This window comes from Oreochromis aureus, linkage group 11 (assembly GCF_013358895.1).
Source record: "Oreochromis aureus strain Israel breed Guangdong linkage group 11, ZZ_aureus, whole genome shotgun sequence".
In the NCBI taxonomy this organism is placed as follows: domain Eukaryota; kingdom Metazoa; phylum Chordata; class Actinopteri; order Cichliformes; family Cichlidae; genus Oreochromis; species Oreochromis aureus.
In genome coordinates this window covers 13,490,452-13,517,991 of record NC_052952.1, presented here as the reverse complement: position 1 = coordinate 13,517,991, position 27,540 = coordinate 13,490,452, and the positions used below count along the sequence as shown (strand labels likewise).

The following is a 27,540-nucleotide window of genomic DNA, read 5'->3' as shown; positions in this document are numbered from 1 at the left end:
GTTAGTTTCTCAGTAGACAGCTGCGTCATACTACTACTTCCCTTTCCCCCGGAGCAAACATGGCGGAGTACGACCTCACTACCAAAATTGCCCACTTTTTAGACCGACATCTCGTTTTTCCTCTGCTGGAGTTCCTGTCTGTCAAAGAGGTACGATGTATATGAAAACGTTAACATTTCGGTACATTTTTTTCGGTGTTTTAACAAGCAGAGGACGGTGTTTAAGCTGCTGTAAAAACCCATGTACTCCACGAGCCACATTGTTTGCCGCTTTGTAAAGAAACGATATTTAACCGGAAGTGTGAAATGTAGGAACGACATTCAAAGTAAAAGAAATAAAGGACACGTAACCGTTTGAGCAAAGCCTGTAAACGTCGAGGATTTTTTTTTAAAATAAGATCAACGTTTAGCGTAAAAATTTATGTATATGGCTGAAGAAAAAACGTATGACACGAGATTTTATGAGCTATAGTGTCACACTTAAGAATTCAGTTTGTTCCATATTTGAAAGACCCGAGTCGGAAGTTGTGCATTTGATTGTGATTCACTTTACACTGGTAAAACCAAGCTTTTTTTGAAGTTTTAAAAGCAAGTTTTAAGTTTAGCTAAGTGTAGGAGTCCACGTTTTCTAAACTCGAAACAGCTGGTTTTACAGAGTTGTTTCGCGGTAGTACCAGACTTGTCCTTATTCAGTTCAGTGGTGTTGCAGTGTGAATGTGCCGGGCGATGAAACATACTTAATGTCCTCTTTCTCTCCGGTAAAGCTAAACCCCAAAACCTGAAAAAGTGAACAACTTCAAAAAAAACCCCAATCATTCCCAGTGCTGAGATAGCCATTTAGTTTGTGGTTCACTTAATACAACGTTTGTGGCCAGCAGATTGATGCAGAAAGCTAATAAGACGAGCAAGTTTTTTCCGGTGGTCTGAAACTATTTATCTACGGAAAATAGCATACTAGATGTTATTGGTTTAACTATTGCCGCCTTTAGTTGAATCGGCTATAGCCAAAGAGAGCACTGTTACAAATACAAAATAATTGTCAGCGTTTGAAGTAAGCATCGTGGCTTCTGTAGTGTTAATGTATTGCCGGACGTTATGGAGGAGATGTGCTAAATTTATTCAGTACGTTGTGCTTTGTAATAATAATCAAATTTTAAAAAAAAATAAGCCTTTGTAACTTTGAATCTCAGGGTTTGAATTAATGTACAAAACACTCTGTCCTCTGTTCTGTTTCCTGTTATTTGCCATGTTTTTAGATCTACAATGAACAGGAATTACTTCGTGGAAAATTGGACCTCCTCAGTGACACAAACATGGTGGACTTTGCTATGGATGTGTACAGAAGCCTGTTTGCTGAGAAGGAAATTCCCCATAGTAAGTGGTGGTGCTGCTCAGTGGCTTATCCCGGTTTCTCCAGAGCTGAAACATACACTACTCTACACACATCATTCAAAATTGATTTATCAGTAAACTTGGTTTTACAGCCATTTTTAGTACTGGGGTATTGATTGCTAGTTTATAGTGTTGTTGCATCTAATGACCTTCTTTCTCTTTCCTGTGTCAGCACTGAAGGAGAAGAGGTCAGAGGTTGTGGCCCAGCTAAAGCAGCTGCAGTCAGAGACCGAACCCATTGTGAAGATGTTTGAAGATCCTGAGACAACAAGGCAGATGCAGTCAACCAGGTAGAATCTGTTATTTCCTACTCTAAACATATCCTTCAGCTGTATTTAATTACTGTCCCAAAACAGATTTTATGCCAAACATGAGGAGTTTGTAAAATTTACTGGCTCTTGGGTTAGTAAAACCTGCACAGCAGCATAGCTAATGGATTTTATGAAGTCCAAGGAGCTGCATATTGAACAAAAAATGTACTTAGCCTTCTTAGGAAGACACAAGTTAAACAAAAAAAAAAAAAGGCAGATATGATTAACTTTATCTGGACTGTTTTGTGGTATTTCAATTAAAACAGTCATATCCAGCTTTATCTGTTCATTTGTTTCTTGGCAGGCAGTGTAGTGTTTAGAAGATCATTTTCTATCAAGATCATTTTCATAGTTTAATCTCTTTACTTGTAGAAACTGTTGGGTTTGTGCTTTGTATTAGCTTGTCTTGTTATTGCTCGTTTGATTCCCACATCAAACAGTTTCCTTATGTTTTACATCATTCTTTTCTTGGTTTATAAAACAATAGTGTGTTAGATTAAAACTCATTTTATCTTATAGTTTTGTTTGTAACGTTATGCCTCGTTTATAGGATCACCTGGTGCTGGAAATAAAAAAAAAAAAAGGTTGTCCTTTTTCCTTTAGGTTAAATTTTAACTTCTCAAACAGTTTCCCCAAGTGTGTTAGATGAAACTCAAACTCACTTACCAAGCTTTTTTGGATCATAGTAAATCATGTTTTACCATATCTATAAACAATCTGTCATTATTGGATACACTCTGTGGAATATAATCACCATTAGGATGACCAGTGATTTATGTTCTCATTTGTTTGGAGTTAAAGCACTGAAAACCACTTTTGGGTTTTTGAGTAGACAAGCTACTGATTGCTTGGTGGGGGGTTTTTGTGTGTGTGTGCTAACATCTCCTGACGGGTGCAAAGCAGCAGATTGGATCTTTTGCATCATCAGTTTGTTAAACACTGTGTTAAACAGCCTAGGGTTTCAATGATTAAACACTGGAGTGCCATGAAGTTGTAATGTTGTCAGTTTTACTCTTAATACTGGAGAAATAACTAAAACACATTTCCTGTTTAACTTTACTACATTAAATTTATCTTGCAAATTTTATCTCACCAATTTCTTTTCTAATTTATGTTAAGATTAAGACTGTTGTCTATGAAGCATTTTCCATGTTCCCAATCCAGAAGAGAGATCTCTCTTTTGGAGCTTGTGTGTGAAGGGCAGGAGCAGCAGCACCGCCATCCAACAGACACACACAGCCTGCTCTTAGTGAGGATTGGGAAAGCTGTGGTTACACTTGAGTATAGTCACACTTGTTGCCACATGTGCAACAAGTCTTTTGCATGTAAGAGCACAAACATGAGCAATATGTGGAAAAATGTAGTGAAATCACATCACATGCAGGAGGAGAAATACATCTGCCCCCCCCCAGGTGGGTTGTATATAGAACCTACATACTTAATTAAGTAAATGATACAAGCATGGGTTACCAGTGTATAAAAGCAACCATCAGTCATCTGTGGATGTTTTAAATGCAATCTGAGCTGCTGTTCAGATGTCTACTTGTCAACACAGACTGTTTTGTTAGTATGAAGTAGCCCACTGGACAGGGAGTAGGAGGATGTCTGCCTGGTACATGGTGATTATATAACTCTAATCACCAGCAAATTGAAATTGTTACTTTGCCTCTGTCCTCAACTCAGGTGTACTGTGTTTTCTATTTTATTTATGCCGCACCAATTGACAACAACAACAGTCTTTTCAAGCACCCTACAAGAAAACTGCTTGTCAGGAAATTAAAGATAAATAGAGGGTTAACTGGATCCCCACTGATGGTATAACTATCCTCAGTCTGATCAGCCCCAGCTACTGGCCAGTTGTCTTACCTGAGTAAATCATTTCTGGCCTCAGGATATTTCTTATGTGGAACCTTAAGAAACTGTGTTTTGTGGCAAGAAATGCACATGCTAGTGGCTAGTGGGTGTGTTAAGTGATCGCAATATGTGTTACTAGTGTGGACAGTGGGCTGACATTTCACAGTAGAGGGTGGATATAAAGGAGCTCAGAGAAACCATCCACCCAACCATCTTTAGCTTCAGAGCCTAAATCAAATTCATTTAACAAACATCACACTTGTGCCAGTAAATGCACACTCATTCATTCCCACTGTGAAAGTGAACTTAACCCAGGCACACACATAGTTTCTATGTGGTGTTCACATAAATAGATTTTAGGTCACAGGCAAAGTTGTAAAATGCATTCAGGACAGAACAGTTAAGGGAAGCCAGTGCATTCCTTTATTTTGACAAACCCATAGAGACACAGAGGCTGTGCTGAGAAATCAGTATTCACTTTATTCACCAGACATCATTTGTTTGACATGGCTAACATAGATTTATGTTGGCCAAACCAAATGTAATAAACAGCCTATCACACCATTTTAAAAGTGAAATGGTCTTCATTTATGTATGGTTCTTGATTTAGCCCAAAAGTGGAAAAATATACCTGAATGATGGTCTAAATGCCGGTTCTTTAGCCAAACGGCAACTCAAGTTAAATGGTCTCTAACTACAGGAACTGTCTTGCTTTCTTCTTTTTCTTTCTTTCTTCCAGAGATGGACGAATGCTCTTTGACTATCTGGCAGAGAAACATAACGTAAGTTGGCCTGATTTGCTGACATCTCACTTCTTCGCTGCATTTCCCATGGCTCTTGTGTGAACTCATGGTTGTTTTAGGGGCAAAGCGGGAGGGACAGGCCGAGCAGGGAAATGCAAAATTACTTCCCAAAACCCTTAACTCATTTTCGGGTTTGTATGGCTTGCACAAATTCTGTGGACATTTACATTCTGTGGTGAATTGTTAAGAATAAACGGAGTAGCTCGGGACTCGTGGATAGAGCCGCAAGAATGCCGGAGGTTCTATATTTACCGTGATGTTTGGCTTCTTACCCTCCCCTCCATCGGTCCCCTCCTACTCCGGTATCCCACTGACCTGCGTGCTGTCCTCAGTGTACCTCGACACAGCCCAAGCTCAGAGCGCCTCAGTATGCACTGGGAAAGGCTTGGGCGGCAAAAGGCGCTTGCTGCCTGTCACGGTTGTACTGAATCTTCTTGAATGGCTTGACGTCAGCTCACGCTGCTCTGAAATACTGGACAGGAAGGACATTTAAATATAGGAAGACATGTAGGCTTGAAATGATAGCCCCATATATAATATATAGTTCATATGACCACATCTTGGAAGGCGTTTTGTTTTGTTTTGTTTTTGCTTTTTTTAGGTTAAATATTCACTTCCTTTTCATTGGGGAAAAATGATTTAGCAGTGTGCCACCACAACAGGGAATTATTCAAATGCAACAAATTATTCAAATGCAACAAATAAATATAAAATATTGTCATATTTGTCATTTAATTTATAGGTCATTTGGGTTTCTCTGGAGTTTTTGTTATGACTGTTGTTAAACTTACTAGTATTTAATTTTTACTTAATGCAATGATGGTTTGACGCTTGACATTGCTATTTTGTTCCTGATCGGTAAGCTCACATCATGATTCTAATGGCATGAAATGCTGCCATTTTTAAAACCTGAGATACGTAGTTGTCTTTGAGCACATTCCTGTGACACACTGCTTGTGGCAGTAGTGAAACAGGGGCCTCGCCTACGTGCTCTCCTAACTTGTTTCATTTTAACCCAAGCCACAATGTTTTCTCAGTTTAACCAAATCGTTTTGGAGGCTAAGTTGAACCAAACAACTAGAGAAAGTAAAAGAGAACAAGTGGTGAAAATGCTAACGTGTGAGTGAAACAGGACACCACCACCACATCACCTCTTTACTTATATGTTCAAAAGCTTTATAAACATAATTTACAACTGTATAATACCTGTACAAATAATGTTATGTGAAGAATTATTATATAATTTTGGTAATCAGTCAACATTTCAATGATTTCATATTTTTTAACAGTAGAAAAGGTCTCAGTACATACCAATGTACCCTTTAGAAATTGTATTTATAAAGTTTTAGTCTTACCATTTCACGCTGTCAACAATTCACATTTTCTCTGTTTGTAAAATTGATGTTTATGCTGCATTTCTCTTGCAGTTTCGTCAGGAGTATTTAGACACTCTGTACAGGTATGCCAAGTTCCAGTACGAGTGTGGAAACTACTCTGGTGCTGCAGAGTACCTCTACTTCTTCCGTGTCTTGGTAAGCTGTCAGCTTTGGTCGCACACATTCAACACATTTACAATCTATCGAACATGAATGGTGACATTTGCTGATAACCGGTACCCCTTCACTTAACAGAGTGCCAGTACTATTTTTCTGTCCTCATTTATATACTAGCTTAAGGCGTTCGTCTGATATATTAAAATTGAACGTCACATTAGGTTTGCCAGATAGCTTTAATTCCTCCATATGCCAGTGCTTGCATAGCAGAGGAAAAGAACACTTAGAAGTAATTGAATGTGAAAAGCTTACGTCATTGCCTGTTCAATTCCTTGCACGTCTTCTGTATTAGGAGGAGACTGCTGCTCTAAGACTTGAGTAGAATCTTTTACTGGGCCAAGTGATCAGTGGCGGACTGCATAATCTGTCTGTAGTCTTCTCACGGGGCGGGACTCAGTAGACAGCTTATTGATTTGAGTGCTGTGGCCAGAGAGTCGCTAGTCACGACTTCTGAGCTTATGTACTTAGTTATGCAAGGCATCTCCCAGTTACCATTAAGAGGGTTTCATGCAATTTGCAAGGTGTTTCTAGGAGGGTGTGTGATTATCGTGGGGGATGAAAATTAACTGTACGTAATTAATAGCTGTGTTCATCATACAGCTGTCTTTCTTTTCTGAATTTGGAGTGCTGAGCTGGAGGACAAAGCCGAAATGTTATTAAGTAGTTTTCAAGATGAATGTTTCAAAGTCCAGTAATGCCAGTGATTGTCTCGCAGAGAAAGATAATTACTGTTCACTGAGACCACTGCCAGTATTCTTGTTTGTGCACATGCACACTCCCTATTTCCTCTATAATGGAGCCTGACTGATGTATTTGTGAGGCTGATGTACTGGCCAATATTAGATGTTTCCAATGTATCGGTATCAGTATTTAAAACGGCTGATAAATGAAAATTAAAAAGGTAAGAAAGAGACAAGAGAAACACCCTTTAACCGTACTATGAATTTTGATGATGCTTATTTTGTCCAACAAAAGGAACTCTGCAACTTCCCTGTTGGCAACACACGTTTGGAACGCCAAAAACACAAACAGCTGATCTGAGCTGAGTTGGGCAGAGCATAAATGAGTAATCCACTGGATGTTCTGACAATTAAAATAAAAAAAAAAGGGCAGGGGGGATTTTGAACGGCATCGTTATGTTATCTTATTAAGGAATTATAACTACACCCAAAAATGCCTGGGAAACCTGGTTATGTTTAATTTGTCTGAAAGAAAAAATATCCACAAACATTTTTTTTAAATGCCCAGGAGGATATATTAGTATCACTTTTGTTTAAGGGAAAAAAAAAAAAAAAAAGCCCATATCAGGTGGCCTGTACTTTACAAACACAAAGACATATTGTGTATAGAACCAGAAAATGGGAATGGACTCACCTGGATGCATTAAGAAATCACAATTGCCAAGTTTTGGTAAGTGCAATGATCAGTGATCGTGGTGTTTTTTTTGTGACACGTAGGGGACTCTCCAAGCTTGTACAATTTGTTGACTAAAGTCATTTGGAGTAAATCAAAATGCCCTGCAGAAATTAAACTCTATTGTTACTCCTTGTGTGTAATCTTAGATCAAGTGTTTGTGAGTTAAACTCGGAGCTGAATGTCCTATAATGAGCGATGGAAGCAGCCTGCATTGTTGGTGGTTTCAAAGTGTCACTCACTTGTGTTCTAGCTTTGTTGGTTTTTGTCAGCATTTAGCTGTGTGGTAAAGCAAGGACTTGTGCTAAAGCAGGCCAGGCAGAATGGGAAGAATAATATCATCATTTTGTCTGTTTATTAGAATGAAAAACATTAAGACCATTTTTGGTTGTTTCTGTCCTCATTAGCATTTGATACGGCACTGCAACTTGTCTTTTGGATGTCAGTGACTCTGCCTAGTCATGCACGTCTCTGTCCCCCTCCTGAAAATCTTGGCAATGAGTTTAAGCAATGATTGACCTTCTTCCCTACAAACAACTCTTTTAGCCCAAAGCAGTTGGATATTTTACTGTTGTGCTCAGATCTGTTAAGGGAAGAGACAAATCAATAGCATGTAAGAAAAGTCTTCAAAAGCTTGCAAGGCGTATGACCCACTATCCCAACAACAGTTGTTTATGGCATTGCAACTCAGTCTAAATAAACCAAAATTGCTCTAATTGAGGTATGCTGTTCAAAGTCCAGCATAGAGGGCTTTTTCTTTTTTTTTTTTTTTTAACCCTCAAATTGTTAGTTTCCTCATTTCCAGCCTCTGTAACTGGATATCTGTTGCTTACTCTTGACAATGCAAGAGGCTTTTTAGAAAGGGGATAGGTAGAAATGGGTTTCATTAGTGAGACTCTGTGTACTACTCCCTCTCCCCCTCCTGTTTTTTTTTTTTTTTGTGTGTGTTTTTGTAGACCTCCCATCCTCACAGGCCTCTTGTCTGCCCCCCCCCCCTCCGTATGGGAGAGGTGAGGTTCCATAAAGTCATTTAACGTGGGAAACCCAGTCAATTAAACGAAGGAAGCCAGCCTTGCAAAATCCATGCCTCAGGTCTTGTTACAGTGTGGCCTAGCCCGAAAAGAGCAACTTATTCATATCATCACTTAATGCAGGGATTGAATGTTAAGAATAAAGATTGAGTATCCCGACGGATCCCCAGCACAGTAAATTTATTGTTGCTGGTCAGTCAGCGAAAATGTGCCCATTTCACAAACCAATGGAAACTTAAGGTAACTGCTGGAAAAACCCAGGTATTGAAACTTTTCTAGCGTGGCCACTAGTGAAAAGCCAGACTGTGTGTGTGTAGAAAGCTGCCATAATGACCTGGAGGTCAGCCAAACGTAGCAGGCAGGGACTTCCAAGAGAGAAAAAATAGCAAACAAAACAAAACACTAGAACAGATGAAACGCTGACCTTTATATCGGCAGCATAGCCAGTTTCTTCTCAGAGCTACAATGCTGATCTTTCTTGTGACTTCTGCACTCCCCCCTCAAAAAAATCATTCATTATAGACCAGAGACGTGCTCTGTGATCAAAGAGCGCTGCTCCGACTGGTTGGATGGACACAACATCTTACTGTTTTCTCCTTTGGGGGAATACCACAAGAGATTTTCCAAATATTTCCCTTTACCTGCCATCATCTCATATTATAACAGCTTGATGAAATGTTATCAGACTGTAGCTGGTTTTTACTAAGCAAGAAATCCCTTTATAGCCAAATAATCACCAATTTCAGTTTCAGCGGAAACCTGTTCTCTTATTTTTCCTTTTTTTTGTTTAAAGCGTTTCCTGCGTGTGTGCATCTGTCGTGTCTCACAGTCTACTACAGCAGCTGTCCGATGTTGTACAGGGGCGTTTGGTTAGCATCTAGGTTTCTCTGGACGCTCCACAGACACCCACCCCGACTTCCTGCTTGACTCATGTCAATGCGTCTGGTGTTTGGTGTTATCGTGGACTACTGTGGCGCACAGTTTCCCATGAGCCCTAGGGTGTAGTCCAGTGGTCCACTACAGAGTGATTGTGTCGCAGAGGTTCAGAGGCATTCTCAACCTGCGTTTCATTACAGGATTCTTTTCTTTCTTTCTTTTTTTTGTTTGTTTGTTTTAGCTGGGTTCTGGGAATCAGACACTGTAGCCTGCAACACGTTTGAGAGTAATTATCCTCTCAAAGATGTCTTGTTAGCCTTGGTTCATATTTCAGCCTAATTACCTTGTGATTAAGACGGAGTTGTCCAGATTTATTGAAGGTGATGGGTGGCACTTTTCATTTCTTGTATGAAGAGCAGCAATATTTGCAAGAAATACTAACAACTCCAATTTTCTTGGATATTTTGAAGTTGGATCATTTAAATATTAATGAAGACTGATTTGATCACTCCTGTGCCGCTCTGTTGCACAGACTTGGGCAGTGTAATCCTAACTACACAGCCATGCTAGCAAATAAAAGTCATGACCTATGTGCCACATTCATTTAGAACAGTCTTTTATCTCCGATGCGTACCCTAATTTTATCAATCCGTGAGATATAATCTTTGGAGTAGTTCTGATTGCAAACAAGTCAAAAGTAGCCCCTTGCAATAAATACAATTCAAATGTTAAATGAACGTTTCATCTTGCTGAAGCGTTTTTAAACCTGAGGACCTTATTGGCATTACCCAGTCAAGTGAACTCTCCAACCAAATGCTATAATTCTGTAGGACTGTTCAGGAAATTTCAGTGACACATTCTTCAAATATGTCCTTACTTAATGTGGTAATTTACCCAAAAGTGCTTTGAATGTGGTTCTATTAAAAAGTCTTTCATAATCCATTTCTCTTGTCTGTCAAGCTCCATTCCCCTGCCATGACATAATTTAATTGGTTTGAAGGGTATAAATGAGAAAAGTCACTGCATCATACAACACTGCTACTGAAGCCAAGCAAACGGTGACAAGCCCTGGCTCGCTGCGTATGGATGCAGATGTTGCCTCTTGGTCTGCCAGGCTGTATGAGAACAACCCTTATTAGTATTTGGTCTGTCAAGTAATGTGGAAAAACACTTGTTTTGCAGGTGGGACTGTGTCATCAGTTTAACAAATGTATCATGTTGTCCGTTCCAAGGTCCCATCTACAGACAGGAATGCCCTGAACTCGCTGTGGGGCAAACTGGCCTCTGAGATCCTGATGCAGAACTGGGAGGCAGCCATGGAGGATCTCACTCGCCTGAGAGAGACTATCGATAACAACGTAAATGCCCCACTTCTCAGAATTTGATACCACATTTAGATTCCCTTACATAGACTCCTGTATTGACATTTCACTTGCAGTACAGCTCTGCTGTGGCGTTTTATTTCTTGCCACACACACTCATCTGACTGCTTAAGAACTTGGATTTGTGTGTTAAGTCATTATTGGTGTTTCTTTGGAAGCCGAGGTGATTTCTTTGTTTTGAAGATGAGAAGAGCTTTAATATAACTGTCTCTAAACATATTTGTGATATAAAATTACTTTCTTTTTTTTTTTTGCCTTTTGGTGGCCTCTGTTGCACCACCTTTCGTGTCTTTCCTCGTGCTCGACTGGGTTTCTGCCTTGGCCTTGGCGGTGTCCAGACCGTCAGCTCCCCTCTCCAGTCTCTTCAGCAAAGGACGTGGCTCATTCACTGGTCTTTGTTTGTCTTCTTCAACCACCCTAAGGGCAGGGACAATATCATTGAGCTCTTTCTGTATCAGCCACAGTAAGTACCATTTTTATTATATATTTTTTCAGTATTTCCACTTCAATCATTCTTTTAGACAGGAATTTGAAAACCGTTGAAACAATCCCAGGAAGTAGTTGAAAAGATCAGATACATTTCCCCTGAACAATGGCTAAAAGAAGAAAGGCACAGTTTTGCAGTGTGGTTGAGCCTCGGCCTTGTTGGCTGTTTAAACTACACTCAAAATGGCATTTTGTGTTTTAGCATTACAAATGCAGATGAAAATGAGATAATGTCTAGAAATCTTTTTTTTTTTTTTTTTTTTGCATTTTGCATTTTGAGAATGGCCGTGACTGACAAATTATATGCTGTGGCTGCAGTGTTATAGTTTGACCCTCTAACGTGTTATCTGATTTGTATATATCAAAATGCTTCATAAAACATTTTACACGCTGAACTTGATTTAGAGGGAAACTGTTTTCTGTCATGACACGTTTTTTTGGTGGTGGGCTTCCTCATGAAACACTGCTGGTATTTTCAAAGTGGTTTCTGAAGTGTGTTTTCGTGTGGTCTGTTTACTCTCCAAGTCGAGAACCAGGCCATATGTATCGCAGATCGGAAACTTTATACACTGTGTTAAAATTTGCACACCACCTATTTTGATGTCTTAGCTCCCTCCCCTGTTCTGATTGCAGGCTTGTATAATTGTACAGATGATTGGGCTCCACAGACAGTATGACAGGCGACCACAACACAGCACACTCAAATGTCTGGTTCCCTGAATTTTACTCAGTTTTTAATTTTATTGTGGATGATTAAGGAGGCCTGCCCAATAATTACTCATGAAAAGCTCACCCAGCCATCTGTTTGGACAAACTGAGGTAGATTTGTGTGCTTTGCAGTTTCACAGTCTTGAAACCTCATGTTTTCCCCGCTGAGGCTTGGCTTGGCTCTTGTTTCCCATCTCTTGACCAGTACTTCCTTTGGCTGAAGTTGGTGACCAGTGGTTGGCCTTCAGCTCCACATTTGACCTCCCTTACCCCTGCAGTCAGCAAATGTTGGTCCAAAGCCTTGTTTGTGTACTATTGACAGAGTGCGCAGACCTCAGGGGAAATAATATCCAGTAACAAAGTATAAGACTGGTGCAAAATGGTCAAACACTACTGCAGTAGTACATCCTGTGTTGCTTGATTGTTGAAATCACTCCTTGGGTTGTTTGACATGACTTTCTTTTTCCTACAAGCTGTAAAATGGGACCTGCTCCTGTGTTCTCACACAGCCTCCTTAAATAGAGGAAACCTGAACTCATAGTTGATTCCTTGGCTGCATGCCTCAGTAGCATCTTCAGTAAACCAGTGCAGTGATGCTTGTTGCCTGAAAACTAAAAAAAAAAAAAAGTCCCCTAAGTGGGTTAGAGTGAATGCACCAAGAAGGCTATGGTACAGTGATTCATGCAAGATTGCTTGTTATTGGAGCCCCCAGGAGAATGAGTAGGTGTAAGTTAATCAGGAACACAGCAGGGAGCGTTGTGGTTTTTTTTTTTTTTTTTTTTTTTTTTTTCACGGGAGTCAAGCAACTACAAAGCAGGAAAGGGAGCCAGGCAAACAGTGGCTTTTTCAAATAGCCCACTGCCATTTTTAGACTGAACATCACAAATGCCACAGGTCCCCCTGTCCCTTTTAATTGATTTTGCTAATTAAGCCTGGTTCAGAACCGCTTCTCTGAGTAACATGTGCTCCTTTGGCCTTAGCTATGGGAGATCTGAAGGAACCTACCTGGGCTAAAAATTTAGGTGAATTCAGTTGGCTAAGGACTGTGGCTTTTGAAAGTCTAACCTTTTACAAAAAAAATTTAAACTGCACACTAAAGGACTGCAAACCCTCTTAAAGTCACGATAAGGGCACTTTAATACTGGGTATTACAAAACTGTCAGAACACACAGTGAATTGCAACTTGGTGCATATTTTCTTGGATAGCCACAGACTGGGCAGAGTACACGATGACTCCAGTTCACTGTCAAAACTATTTATAATGAGCATGCGAGCAGATCTGAACTCAGCCATGGAGTAATGAAAGAAGGTAAATCACAATGTACTTTTACACCATGTGAACAGCAAAGGGCTTGCTGGTGATTAACCTGGGGCAGTGACGGCAGCACAATGCACTATGGAAAGCAGTGTGATGCTTGGAGTAATGTTTTGGTGGGAAACCTTGCGTCCTCGAACTCATGTTAAGATTACTTTGACACATACCACCTACCTAAACATTGTTGAAGATGTTCACCCCTTCATGGCAGCGGTATTCACTGGTGGAAGTGGCCTCTTCCAGCAGGATATTGCATTCTGCCACAAAAATTTTTCAACAATGGTTTTGGGAATATGACCATGTTGTCTTGGCATCCAAATTTCCCAGATCTCAATCTGATTGAGCATGTGTGGGTTGTGTTGTAAAAACAAGTCCACGTAGTTTCAACATTGCAACTCAAATTACTTTAAAGGACCTGATGCTACCCCCCCAGACTCCCTCGATACCACAGAGTGCTATCAGAGAGTAGTCTAGTTAAATGTCCATGTCTCTAATTTGGAGCTGTTTTGGTGTCACAAATACCAGGCAGGTGGTTTTAATATTGCGGCCAGTTGTTGTGCGTACAGCATGTTTTTACAGAAACTGTATCTCCACAGTTGGTGTGGGATTAGAATGAGCCTGAAACAGGGTTGTCTCTCTCATGTTCAGCCCTTAGCAAGTTGACCTGTGCTTGGAGCATCAGTCCCTCTTGGATTGAGTTTCAGCTACTGGGCAGGTCCCTGCTCACTGATCTGTATCTTCTTGCCAGAATTCCCTTTTCTCCCCCCTCATAGGATGCTAATGAAAGAAATGGCTAAAGCTTGAACCCATGCAGACCCAATGAAGGTCCTGTTAGGACATTTATCTGTTTAACTGCAAAGGATTTTCTCTGTTCAAAATGCCAGGAGCCTGATAAGAATCTCAAAATGTTATATTATGTGTCCTTGTAAAGATCACATCTATGCTTACGTTGGTCTTATAAGTGATTACTTTCATCCTACCTCACTCCAGATACCTCAATGCTATCCAGACTATGTGCCCCCACATCTTGCGTTACCTAACTACAGCGGTCATTACAAACAAGGATGTCCGTAAACGTCGGCAAGTTCTGAAGGATTTGGTGAAGGTCATACAACAGGTAAAAAAACACAAAAATCTGTCACACGGTGCACAGTTATTAGGTCATTACTTATTGGCCATACCGGCTTTGAAGGGTGGGTAACTGATCATGTAATCCAATAGCATTGCTAACACTTCACTTTAAGCACAACGGGTGTATATATTATAGTTTGAGTCAAGCAAGAGAAGCCTTGAACTCCTGATGAATGGCAGTAAACTGATTAACTGTTGTGTGCCCGTGCCTTATCTACCAATGACAGTAGCTGGTTCAGAGATCTAAGCACTGTTTTGATTGGCTGTTGGTAATGAATAAAAGATGTCCTCAGTACTCTCTGCTCTATAGCCTTATGTCAGTTTAGAAGATTTAGAGCCCTTCAGAGTTCAGAGCATGGTTTCATTTATTTAGCAATTGTGCCCAGCAGGTGGTGGTTCTGACTACATTACAAACAGCTTGAACTTCATATACAGATAGTGATTCATGTTTGCTATATTTGTCATATTTATTTCTAAATAACTATATAAACTACTTGCCCCTTACCATCGATGAGCCCTAACTTTCTAACTTAGACACATAAATGTGTTTGTACCTGTGATTTTTTTTTTTTTTATGTCTTCAGGAGTCTTACACCTACAAAGATCCGATTACAGAGTTTGTGGAGTGCCTGTACGTGAACTTTGACTTTGACAGTGCTCAGAAGAAGCTCAGGGAATGTGAATCGGTGAGTACCCACTTCAGTCATGTCACAAACAGTAAATTCGTCATTTTGCTCCCAAAGGGAGAAAGAATTTTGTTTTGGTTTTTTGTTCATCTGCGTGACAATACGGAGGTCTTCTGAGGACGTCTGATTTGTGGGTCAGACTCCTGAACTTTCACACAGAGCATCATAGTATTAATGGTTAGTAATCATGTCATCTGTGTGTGACCTTCTGCACGTTCACACAGCGATTCTTTTCGCCGCAGTTCTGCGTGGGTCCAGTGAGGCAGAGCAGTGATAGGCTGGGCCTTGTATCTCACTGTCTGATATGTAGAGGTCTCCTTGGACACTGTATGACTCAGGCTTCAGTCAGATTATGCTATGGCCTGTAATTGACCCATCAGCCTAGTCGTTAACAATAAAAGCTTTATAAGCACAAGTCTCCGCAGAGGCTTGCAGACACTCGGTTTAAGAGGGAAATCTGTCAAAACACCACTGTTCAGAGCATTTATTTCAATTTCGGTTTGCAATGATGAAATGTAACTTAATATGAAATGTGAGTAGCTTACAGTAAAAGTCTTCTTTGTGTGTTGACTACAAAGCTTAACACACTGAACAGCATGATGATTTGAAAACTTGTCCTTGAACAAGATAAGATTTACAGCTCACTTTGTGGAAGAAACCCGCAAAGACATGATGCACAATAAAAATAACGTTCTGTCCTCTTTTGCCCAAAACCTATTCAAGGTCTGTGTTCAGGCTTTTCTAGAGAATAGTGCTAATTTAGTCTATGTTCTCCTTGATTTCGTACACTCAGTTTCAATAATTTGCAGTAGAAACACACCACTTGGTCCAGAGTTAAAAGTAATGATATAGCTTATTGTTCATCTTCTTATATTACTGACTATATACAAAAGACACTACAGCTGCCTTTGCTGGGACACCTGTCATGCTAAGAGGCCACACCAATGTCTGGGCTGGTGGAGTAACAAAAAAGTATAAAAAAATAAAAAATAAAAAATAAATAAATCACCCCTATTTTTTTTGTTTTTATTTTTATTTTCTGCAGGGGGAAACCATCTATAGAGGCCAGCACCAGATTGTAAACATGCGTTTTAGCGCTGTAAAATTGGGTGTTTTAACATGAAATTCTTTTGGGCACTTTTGCATTGTTTACATTTTTTAGCTCTGGAGGTTGCTGCTTGGTGTGAGACGAGCACAACAGGAGCCCACACTTAGAAAAACAGCCCCACTCTACCACTAGAGATTTTAAAATGCCACAGGTTTTTATTTGAAAGCATTATTAGACTGGGTGAATAAGAAATAATGGCTCTTCTGACTCATTTTTCACTTTAAGGTCAATTTAATTTTATTTTGGGCACTGTGGTACATAATTGAGTTATTTGGCTTAATTTGTATCTTCTGATCTCAAATATTGCCAGCAGTGTTCTTTTTCTTAAGGTTAATTCTAGATTTTGCACAGTTTTTACATTTGAATTCCACAAGGTATACAGTGCGACAGCAGAGCTGTACTGCAAATTAATAGGAACATTCAAACTAGACAGTTGCCACAGTTGAGCAAAGATTGTTGCATTAGTGGCCTTTAGAGTATCCATGTATCTGATATACAAAGTATATTCTGGACACATTCTGTGGTAAGTAATCAAATTTAAAGACAGAGCAGGTGTCCTAACTGATTGTTGTGCTATGTACATATTGTGTGTTTATCTAGTAGAACTTGATCTCCTAGTTCATTCTCTGCATACACACTGTAATTTGGCTTTCCCAGATGACTTGCTAATTTGGAGGTGCAGAGGAATAAAAGACTAAACTTAGGGCTATTTGGCCCCCTTTTCATCTTTTGCCTCTTGCAGATAAATGAAAAACATGTGGCCTGATCAAATGGTTCTTTCTTAGGAGAAAATGTTTATAACTCATGTCAGTGGTATACTTGAGGTTCTGTTTCATTTAGATTTATTCTCTTTTCTCTAATACAGAGAGTCATCTGCCTCACCATATTGCTACTTTACAAATGAGGAAGTTAAAGCCAAATTAATTAGCCAAATTTGTTTTTATGTGGTTATGTACTTAAAAAAACACATCCAGCGTGGGGAAAAATTTTTTTTTCTGTAAGGGCTTCACAGGCTAAACTATGACACGTACTATCAACAACATTAGAGCGTATCCTGTTTCACCTAAGACGTGACACACACCCTCAATCACCATCCTTGTTAAACACTTGCACGCTCTTTTTAGGAGCTCTCTGGGTAGGTCCTGACCTTACCTCGTGGGGTTCTGTTTACAGACTCTACTGTGCTCGAAACAGATGCTCACTCCCAATTTCCTCTCAGAGCCCAAGTTATTCCAGGTGCTTTTAACACTAGCTTACCTGTCAGTCTTATCAGAGCATGTCCAGTAAGCACAAAAGGCTTCTATTAACCTTGTCCAATTCACAACAGGTCTAGCAAGTTGGGTGGTTCCAAAAGTGTTTAACAGCACCTCTAATGCATTACTGTGATGGTATGCAAACATGTGTTTTTTCCCAAAATGGTCTTGTTTGAAGTCGGTGAGACATTTGTGCGGGGAAAAGTCACACGCAAGAGAATAGTTTCACTGGTTAAGGGATCTCACAGACCATGGAGTGATTGAAGTAAACCACTACACACTGGAACTGGTTTTTGTGTTGATGAACATTTGTAGTGCCTCACATTTGATCCGCTGAGAAGAGTGGCACCCATTTATTTGCTGATTGCTGTAATAGCAGGACATGCGTATTGTTTTCAGCTCTCCCAACTTCAGTTCACTGCAGCCGGTACAAAAGTATGAGCCAAGTGCTTTCAAATAGGGAGTTTAGCTTGGTTAGGCTGTACAAGTTGTTATTTGTTTCTTTCCCACTCCACCCAAATCTGGAATCGCTGTCAGATGTTAGATGCTTGCATGGCAAAAGAATGAAAAGTATAGGGCTACCTATAGTCCGGCCCTCAGATTGCACATAAATGGGCTCTTCGGGCCCCTTCCAGAATTTGTTTAAGCTTTGTGGTCTGAATCCCAGATGACAATAATTAGGGCACTTAACTGTTCAAAGTTTATCAGCCTTAGATAAGCATTGTCATAGCTGAAAACGTGTGTTGCCTGATAGCGCCATGTAGTTGGGATTTATTCAAGCAGAATTTTGTGCAGATAGCAGCTTTCTAGGCTTAAGAAAACAAAGAGCTGGTAATCCTTACAGAACTTTTGAAGATAGAGGTCTGTGATGTGAAATAGCTCTCACTGGTGCGTTGGAATGCAGTAAGCACTGGGAAATGGGAGCATTTCATACAGTAGTACCTCTGGGACCATAGTTGGGGCATGAACATTTATAAGAGATTAAATGGATGAATAGGCCATATGCAGCAGTAACAAAGAGTCAAAATGAGGCAGTATTTGTTATTGTAACTGGCCATAGGTGATTTTTTTTTTTTTTTTTTTTTTTTTGTACAGTAAAGATGGCTGAAAAAAAATCAGTGTCATTTGTGAATGGAATTGAACTTGTGGTGTTACAGATGCTGGATGACAGTAGCTGTGAAATTTGACAATCCTACAGAGAGGAGAGAGAGAGTTGACACTGAACCAACAGACCAGATGACCAGTGATAAGTCGCTGACAGGGTGGTCATCTCTGTGGCTGGATCTGTTCTTGCTGAATGGTGTCATGTGGTGGTTGTAGAATCTGAAGATTTGTGGTTGGTTTTGAAATGTATTACTTAGAGAGGGAACTTTATTGTGAAACAATAATGCAGACAGTGTGGTTCTCCCTACCCCATTTACTACAGCAAAAAACAAGTTGGAATTGGGCTTAAGTGAACTGAATTCTTTTTCCCCTTATTAAATAGGACATTAAATAAAAGAGGCAGACAAATTGAAACCTGTAAGCAGCACTCATGACTTTCCACTCTGTCTGGTCCAAACTCAGAGTTGTGTGTATTTTAGGCCAGTGTCCTACATTGATAGAAATAAGCATTGCTTTAATACCTGTTGTACAGTGCTCTAACATGAAGTTCTTCCCGTCTCTTAGGTTCTTGTGAATGACTTCTTCCTGGTTGCTTGCCTGGAGGACTTCATCGAGAACGCACGCCTCTTCATCTTTGAGACCTTCTGCAGAATTCACCAGTGCATTAGCATCAGGTTGGTAACACACATTGCTCAAGAGCTGTCTGTTGTATTGGATGTGAAGAATGTGTATTCCCCAACTAGTTGGCAAGTAATTCCTGGAAGCAGCTGGCAGTTGCTACATTAAGTCAGTTGCAAAGAGGGTGTTGAACCAAAAACCACCTCTCGCCGGTTTGAAAGCTGTGAATGTCTCTGTGCTGCTCCGTAGAATATGTTTGACAGGAAAACTCTGACTGACATCATTAATGATTAACAGGAAATACTGTTTAATATCGCTACACTTCAAGATGCAGGAAGTAAGAACAGCTGCTTTGCGATTAATGGAATTTTCCTGAAATGAGTGTTTATTGGCCTCTCCGTGCACAGCCATGCTAACACCACACATCTTGGGGATAAGTATTATGGGGTTTAACTGCTTCCAGGTCTCTACAGGTTGCTGTGCTTACTAAACTTTTAAGACCACCTGTCCAAGGCCAGTTCACTACAAGTTGTCTTCCAGTAAGAGGTCAGGGTTTGGATTGCTTTAGATGTTCCCAGCTGTTCCAGTACACATAAACATTTCAACTCTCTTTGGCTGGGTAAATGGAGGTCAGGGGGTTCTGTAGGTCTTAATTTGACTGTTAGCTTGAAATTCAATTTAGTTACATTAAAATAAAATTGACCTTGGATCCATCCCCAAAACCAAGAAATTTAGTAAATGCTAATTATAGTGAGCATTAGCGGTGAGAAAGAAAAAAAGATTATAGTAATTGTTTGTAATTAAGAAAGATTATAGGATTTGGCATCAATTTGAGAGAGTTTTAAAGATAAAGAGAAATTCAGCCTTCCTAGCTATCACGCTTGTCTTTGTAAGTGTTATCTCTGATGTTAGGAAGTGCATATGTTATTCTGTTGTTCATAGTGTTCCAGACTAATTTACAGTACACATTTTCCACTGCTTTCACACAGCAGTATGCCGTCCCTCAGGCCTATTGTGACTGCTAAAGATTTGAAGGAAAGGCTGCATTTCCAAGTATGGTTCACAAACACGTGATGCTCAGTGGAAAGAGGGAATGAATTACTTCTTCTGACACGAAAATGATTGCATTGACTGCTACATAGAGCTGTGGAGGTCTGTAGTCAAGGTTGAACTATGGAACATGATCAGGCCCTGTCGAAATCTCCAATTGCAGATTGTCTGGAATTGATTAGGAGTCCTGGTTCTTTTTGGCAGACTTAGTGCAATTGGATCCATTTACTTGTTAAGGACCACAAAAGGTTAGTGGTAACATTGAAAGAGGAAGTTGAACAGCGATTTTTCTACTTTTCACCTTTTTGTGTGTCCTCAACTCTCTTGTTTGTTGAGGTTTCTGAAGCAAGAACACAAACCAAGGGTCGTTTTAGGGATTTCCGTGTTTATTTTCGGTGGTGTTATGACGATGGACAGAACATGTCTATTTTTGACAGACAACCAAATTCCAAGTCATTAGTCCTCTACCCAGAAGCCTTCTGCACCCAAGCGTGGATTCAAATGAATTTGATGGCTGTTTTTAATGAGGACATTTTTACAGCTGTTGGCCATGATGGTTTCACAGATATTTAGCTTGCCTTTTGCCCACAGCTTGAGATACAAAAGTAGACCAGAAGTTGGCTTATTTTAGTTATTTTATGAAATAAAGGCTTATGTAAAATGTACTGTAGGCACTGAAAATGTGATTTAGCCCACACTTGCAATCCCCCCCCACCCCACGTCCTTTTGTCTAGACTTTTCAGTGTCTCAAGAGTGCGTGCGTGTGTGTGTGTGTGTGTTTCCAATTTAGCTTTGCTTTCCTTGTTTGATTTACAGGCTTTATTTCCTTAGTCCTTCCATAAATGTTTCAGTGGCAAGACCCTGCTGCGACCTCAAATGCACACTTGTCCTTTGACATTATGAGTAAATGCTTGAGACGTGGTCATTTGGGGAAGTTTTGTCCCCCCCCTCCGCTCATGACTGGATTGTTTTGTACACAACAGTTCACTGGTATTTGGAAGGGGTGTCGTGTGTATTTGGAAGTAACACTGAAGAGCTTTCCACCTCACAAGTGAGTCATTAAAAAGACCACACAATCATTTCGGTTTCTCCGAAAAATCAATTTTACCCCAAGCCGAAAACGAGGTTGCTCCAAATGGCTTGGACTCTCCCAAACACTATCATATGTTAGTGTTTAACAATGCATTCATTTTAGGCCAGCCATGTTAAGAAGGGGGCTACTTTGGAGAAGAACCCCCACCCCCCCCAATCCTGCTCTCTCTCTTAACTGAATTAGACCCCAATGCCTGACCTCTCTGTGCAAGTGTGAGCTTGGTATTGAGACTCACAGGAGTCCCCTAGCCTGAAGTCGAAAGCTCAGGAGCCAGAGCGAGTAAGGGGTCGAAATGAAAGTGATCCTTCTCCCCAAAGGAACAGGATCATGGTTGTGTAAAATAAAACCAGGCGTGGAAGCTGCCTGTTCGGCTTTAAGGCCAAAAGATGTCAATAGTGTGGGTTGTTAACTCTGACCTGCGCACTGCATGCTCCCACATCTGTCCTTTTCTTCCTTTTTCCCCCCTTCCCCTCTCCTCTTCCTTCTCTCTGAGATATAAGTAAGGCTAGCTGTTGAAGAACACTGTCACTAGAACATAAGATAAAGTTACCCTGCTCTGATATACAAATGTGCTTCCTGGGAGGAAAACATTGCCAGACTTTATTTTATAAATTAGATTAGAGGGCTTTGACTCGTACAGGCCAAGGCCTTGGGCCTTTTGGGGCACTTTGTGTTCCTGTGTTATACTGCAAAGACAACAGCGAGAAGGGTTAAGGATTAGCTCAAGTCCCCAGCGAGGAAACCAGATCATGTTTGTTTTGATCACCATATCTGACCTGGACTTGACTGACATGCGCCCCGACTTTCCTGAATTGTCAAACAAAACACCCACAGTATTCCTGCGCAGCAATCACCTAATCACTGGGGTGAAATTAGAACCAGTTACAAATTTACTTTTGAATTTGCTTTAGATTACTTAATTGTTAAATAAATAGTTGAAGAATTGTTACTAATATCAAAAGTTTTAGGTGCTTTTGATGCTTACAGTTGTACCCCTTATATTCCAGTCTGCCTGCCTAAAGTTACTGAATAAGTCATCCTGTACCATGTTAATGATCCCACATACAGAATTATTAAGGACTGTCTTCAAGATCCTGCAACACATTGCCTCACAGAGCTCAATATCATGTAGACACACACTTTTTTTTTTCCCGCTTAACGTGAAATCTAAATCTTGAATTTCCGAAGTTGACAGTGTGAGCTGCAGCTACTCATCAGCGCATCATTTACTTTAAATTAACACTTGCTGATGTGAAATGGTGTCAGTGCGATCACCGACATGTGTTATCCATCAACCCTAAACTTGGGTCTTTAAATAGCCAACACACGAACTTGTGACGTTCCGGACAATGATCCATCAGAGCAATTTTGTTGTCATGGATCATTTTCCACAGGTTTGATGAGCTGAAGTGTAATCAGCTGTCCAGCAGAGCTAATGTTACAAGGTTTGTTGATATGAATGACAGCTTCATCAGTCTCCTCATATCCTTTCCCCTCCTCTGGGCTGCTGGGATACTCATGAACTCCTCGCAACTGCCTTTTTTCTATCCTGTTATCCACCTTCTCAATCACTTCACTTGTGGTGTAAGTGTTGAGAGATGTGCACTGTCACTTGGAGACCAAACCCTATTTTTCTCATTATGCTGAGGTAATGCGTTTTATTTGTTGTTTATGCTTTTAATGCCTCATCCAGACACTGACATCATTTCACTTCCCTTCTTTATGTGGTTTTGCCACCATTTGACCAACATTCATGGGTTAGAAAGTGGTAGTCTTTTTTTTTTTAAAGTTTTTAAGCCTTGAGGTAAGACAGACATATCACAAATCCAAAATAAGATTACTTCCCACTAAAAGAATGTCTTAAATAAGCCTCTGAGAGCGACAGTTGAAATCTGTACTAGTGGTTGACTTTGTTTGCTGAGGCATGGCGTGTGAAGTGGTGTGGTCTGGGAAGATTCTTACTTATTGAAGGGGTCTCGCGAAATGTGGTTAATGGACCAGGAAGTGATCGTTAACAAAGTCAGTTGTTTTATACAGGCTTTTTTAACCTATGCTTTTGGGGTTTTTTTTGCAGGAATACCGACTTTATGCATTTGTGCCAGCAGGATTTGTGCTTCTCAGGGGAAGGGCTGGTTTCATGGTTTTGAGATGAGAGTTGCTGTAGTCATTCTGAGTAGTGCTCAAAGCGGCCGGGAATATTTATTGGGGCCCTGATATGAAATGTGGTAGGCGTGGAGGGTGGTGAGGGTCAGACAAGAGGAAAGAGGCAGGAAATGTAGGGGGAAGGGGGTATCGAGGGGGTCTAGTTATTTTGAAAGCCGCAAGGGAAGCCAGCTGCAATGGGGAAAGCTTTGGATCAAAGAATGCCAGCCACCCTCATAACCCCCTCCTTATACTGTGACACATCTACGTCTAGCTCTATCAAAGAGCAGCCCGGTCTCCTACCTGGCTTTTACTTCAGGGGACATTTGCTGTTTGGAGTTGTCTGATGAGCTTTAGCAGCCAGGTGGACAAAGTGTTTCCTGGACAGAGCTACAAAAAAAGAAAGGGTTAAATAATTACAGAGGTTCACAACATGGGGTAGTACCCATTCTTCAAATTGAGTTGTTCATACAAGTCTGTAAATCAAGCTCCCATTAGCAGGGGACCATTAGAAGTGTTTGGGTGTGTTATATACTTTTTGCCTGAAGCGCAATATGTTGGCCATTTGTAAACTTTGTCAAATGGAAATAATAACCAGTCATTTGGCACCTAATGTGCAACATCAGTCATAACATAGAATAGCATTAAATAAGATTTACTGGGTGCTAGAACATATTTCATGCATGAATCAGCACACACAGCAGCTACATTTAATTGAAGTCAGTGTTTCCAGAAGCTAAATGTTACCTGAGAATTAACAGTAAAATTCAGTTGGGGTATTTTATATATTTTATTTGACAATGGCAGTTTTCAAAAATTGAGTATAGCTCCATGATTTAGTAGATTAGACTAACCTTTAGTGTAAATAACTTGAAGTAACAGTTTTCTGTATGAAATTGTTTGTGTCTCTGGCATAGTAGTTTTCGGCCTGCTCTTCTATGCAGCATTGCTTCAGTTCATTTTTTTGTGGGGAATCATTTATGCACATCTCTCTTAGAGCATTTCAATCAGGTTGAGATCTGGACTTTGACTCTGCGACTGCAGCGCCTTGATGCTTTTCTTTTTCAGCCATTCTGTTGTAGATTTGCTGCAGTGCAGGAGATCGTTCTTTTGCTGCATGACCCCATATAGACCAAGCTTTAGCTGTTGGACAGATGGCCTCACATTTGACTCTACAATACTTTTGTACTGTTGATGTTCAACTCCATGAGTCCTGTGACTCCAAAATCAGCCCAAATCATCACTGCTCCACAACTGTGCTTGACAGTTGGCACGAGGTCTTGGTGCTGATATGCTATGTTTGGTTTTTGCTAAAGGTGCCACTGTGCATGCTGTGTGGACGAACATCTCCACTTTGATCTCGTCTGTCCAAAGCATGTTGTTCCAGAAGTCTTGTGTGTTCTTCTTCTGTTTTTATAGAGGTGCTCACACTCAAGTGCATTTGATTGGAAGCACCTGGCATCCTCTTAATTCCTATGGAAGCAGTAAATGTGTACTTATGCTATACAAGACTGCTTGGAATTCTGTGAAAATGTTCTTTTTCACGTGACTTTATATTAAAAGATATCCCTCTTAAAGTGTGAGATTTTATCAGCTGTTTTTTAGACTTTGCTGGACTGGTGGCTCAGCATAGTGCTTCAAGCTACAACAATTGATACTCATGCAGAAGTCGTGACAGTTCGATCTACATACATTGTTTTGGGGTTTTTTGTGGAGAGGATTTTACTCCCCCTTTTTTTTTTTTTTTTTTTTATTGCTTGGGATTTTTCATGTCAGTATTTGATAACAAGAATAAAATCTGTAAACACAGTATGAGTGTTGTTACTGTTGTAATGGAGCACTTTGTTCTTAAATTTCTTTTCTTGTTTTTACCTGAGAGTCGCTGCAGACACAAAAAGACAATTTCAAAAAGGCTCATAAACAACAACCGTTTAGTTTAGCATCCTAAACTACTTACAACGATATTGCTAACATTGTTTTTTACCAGGTATGTTTTTACAACCTTATTTTACCACTTAGAAAGGTGCTATTCCATACACGTACACTAATGCACAAGAACAGCTGATTTTTGCCGATATCCTGTCATTGGCTAAAAGTATTGGTCAAATTAAAATTCTAACTTAATTGCTGACCAAAGACACATCCTCTGGGAACTCTTTAATGTCTCTAGAACATTTAATATCAATGTTACTTTGAATTATTTCAACCGAACCAGGTTAGAGCTCACTGTCTCCTTTTCCTCAACAGCATGCTGGCAGACAAACTGAACATGACTCCCGAGGAAGCCGAGAGATGGATCGTCAACCTCATCCGCAACGCCAGGCTGGATGCCAAGATAGACTCCAAACTGGTGAGACCCTCTGTCTTCTTCCTCAATCAGTCAGCTCTGTGCTTAAGTAATGAATCAAATCCTTTAAAACAAATCTCAGCAAATTGGGGGCTGTTTCAGAACCACTTCTGTGTAACCTCAGGAGGGAAAAGGAGCCCAACGCTATCCTCATTTTTAAAATTTCATTATTTTTTTTAAATGGAAGGGTAGCTATAAGGACATTGTAACCGCAGTATCTGAGCCTTGATACATTCCCTTTATGAGGCTCTATGTTGATCCTACATGTTATGGCATACCCATCGCAACAGTTCTCTGTAATCAGTAAATCATAGCTTAGTCTACCAGAATGACACAGAATTATCTTGATGTGCCTACAGTAGAAACGAATAGGACCTATGTGATACTTCTGGTTGGTCATTGTAGAATAGCATGCCTGCGAGACTTAAAGTTATTGGCATTATTGTGAGGCTCTTATCCATTCTTCTAGGGCCATGTGGTCATGGGGAACAACGCCATATCGCCTTACCAGCAGGTGATTGAGAAGACTAAGAGCCTCTCGTTCCGCAGCCAAATGCTGGCCATGAACATTGAGAAAAAGCAGGCCCAGAGCAACAGAAACGAGGTGAGTAATGGACAAAGTGTACATTTAAAAAAAAAAAAAAACACAAATCTCCACTCCCTGCTCGTCGCTGTAGGGGAAGCAAAACTCACTTAACCGATCACACTGAAGGTCAGCGTGCACTCAGGGTAGTTCAAAGCACCTCAAATGATCAGCTCAGAAGAACAAGGCTCAAGAATGTTGATGAACAACCATCAACAAAAGCTCTCTTTACACGGAATAAAGCCAGTAAGAGCAAGTTTAACAGAGCTAATGCTTTCATCCCTCCATTGCTCTTCAAAGGCCTAATGACAAGGTAGATTCCAAACAACCATAAAACGAGGCCCGAGCTCAGTGACTCAGCTCAGCAGCGTAAATAAGGTGGATCCTCACTCTGGCTTTGGTGAACATTAGTCAAAGTCTGGAGTTTTCTGCACTTAGGACCTGTTACAGATGTCTGGCTCGGGGTCCAGTCATCCCATTTGTCTGTTTTTGATGTTGACCTTGCACGTTATGGTGCTATGTAGGCAGTTCAAATATTGCAGCTACGCACAATGCTAAAATGATGCTCCGAACTCCCTGAAAAGTTGACATCTGTCAGAGCGAATTGACGGGCAGCCCGACAGGACCGAGACCAGGCAGTTACAGCAAGCATGTTAACTGTGCGCCTGTTGAGTATCTTTTGATGTGCTCAATTAGCCTCCTCCCTATTGTTTGAATGTCTGCAGCGGGAGTGCAACCCTAAACTTATCCTATAAAAAAGCACCCCCCTCCCCTCCCCCCTCATTAAGGAGTTTTTGTAATTAGACTAAAATAGAGAGGTTGCAAACAACTCACAGAGCACGATTACATCCTGCTGTCCTTAAGGCTACAAATTACTTGCATATAGGGAACATTTACAGCCTACCATGTGGGCCAGCTGCTTAGGGTCCCTGTCAGCTCTCACAGCCACCCAGCACTCACCAACAGAACACACACACATTACACACACCCGACAAGGGGAAAACGTCAGCATATAACTGCTTGCACATGTATGTTACTTTTTTTACATTTCCCACAGTCAACAAGAAAGATTTGTTTTGATCGCTCGCAGTGATGTGCAAATGGTCTAAATGTGATGTTTTCTTCACGCTTCTCTTGCAGACACCGAGCTGGGCAGGTCAGGAAAGCGGATTTTGATGGATCACCCATGCCCTGTGGTGTTGCATCTTTTTTCCACACTTGTCCCTCAAAGAGCAGATTACTGTTTTGCACTTGGTTCAAGTCATCACCAATTCAATAAAAGTGACCAACAAAACCATTTTC

At 40.5% G+C, this 27,540-nt stretch overlaps 1 protein-coding gene across 1 annotated transcript; it reads left to right on the top strand.

Annotated features, from left to right (window-relative positions):
* On the top strand, positions 1-27,535 carry eif3ea (eukaryotic translation initiation factor 3, subunit E, a). The gene is made up of 13 exons (XM_031729872.2): positions 1-149; positions 1,256-1,373; positions 1,564-1,681; positions 4,296-4,338; positions 5,787-5,891; positions 10,465-10,590; positions 10,953-11,077; positions 14,114-14,240; positions 14,839-14,940; positions 18,970-19,079; positions 25,556-25,658; positions 26,125-26,259; positions 27,379-27,535. The coding sequence occupies exons 1-13, from the start codon at positions 60-62 to the stop codon at positions 27,412-27,414; spliced, it is 1,338 nt and encodes a 445-aa protein (XP_031585732.1). The 5' UTR covers positions 1-59; the 3' UTR covers positions 27,415-27,535.
* Positions 27,536-27,540: the final 5 nt, after the last annotated feature.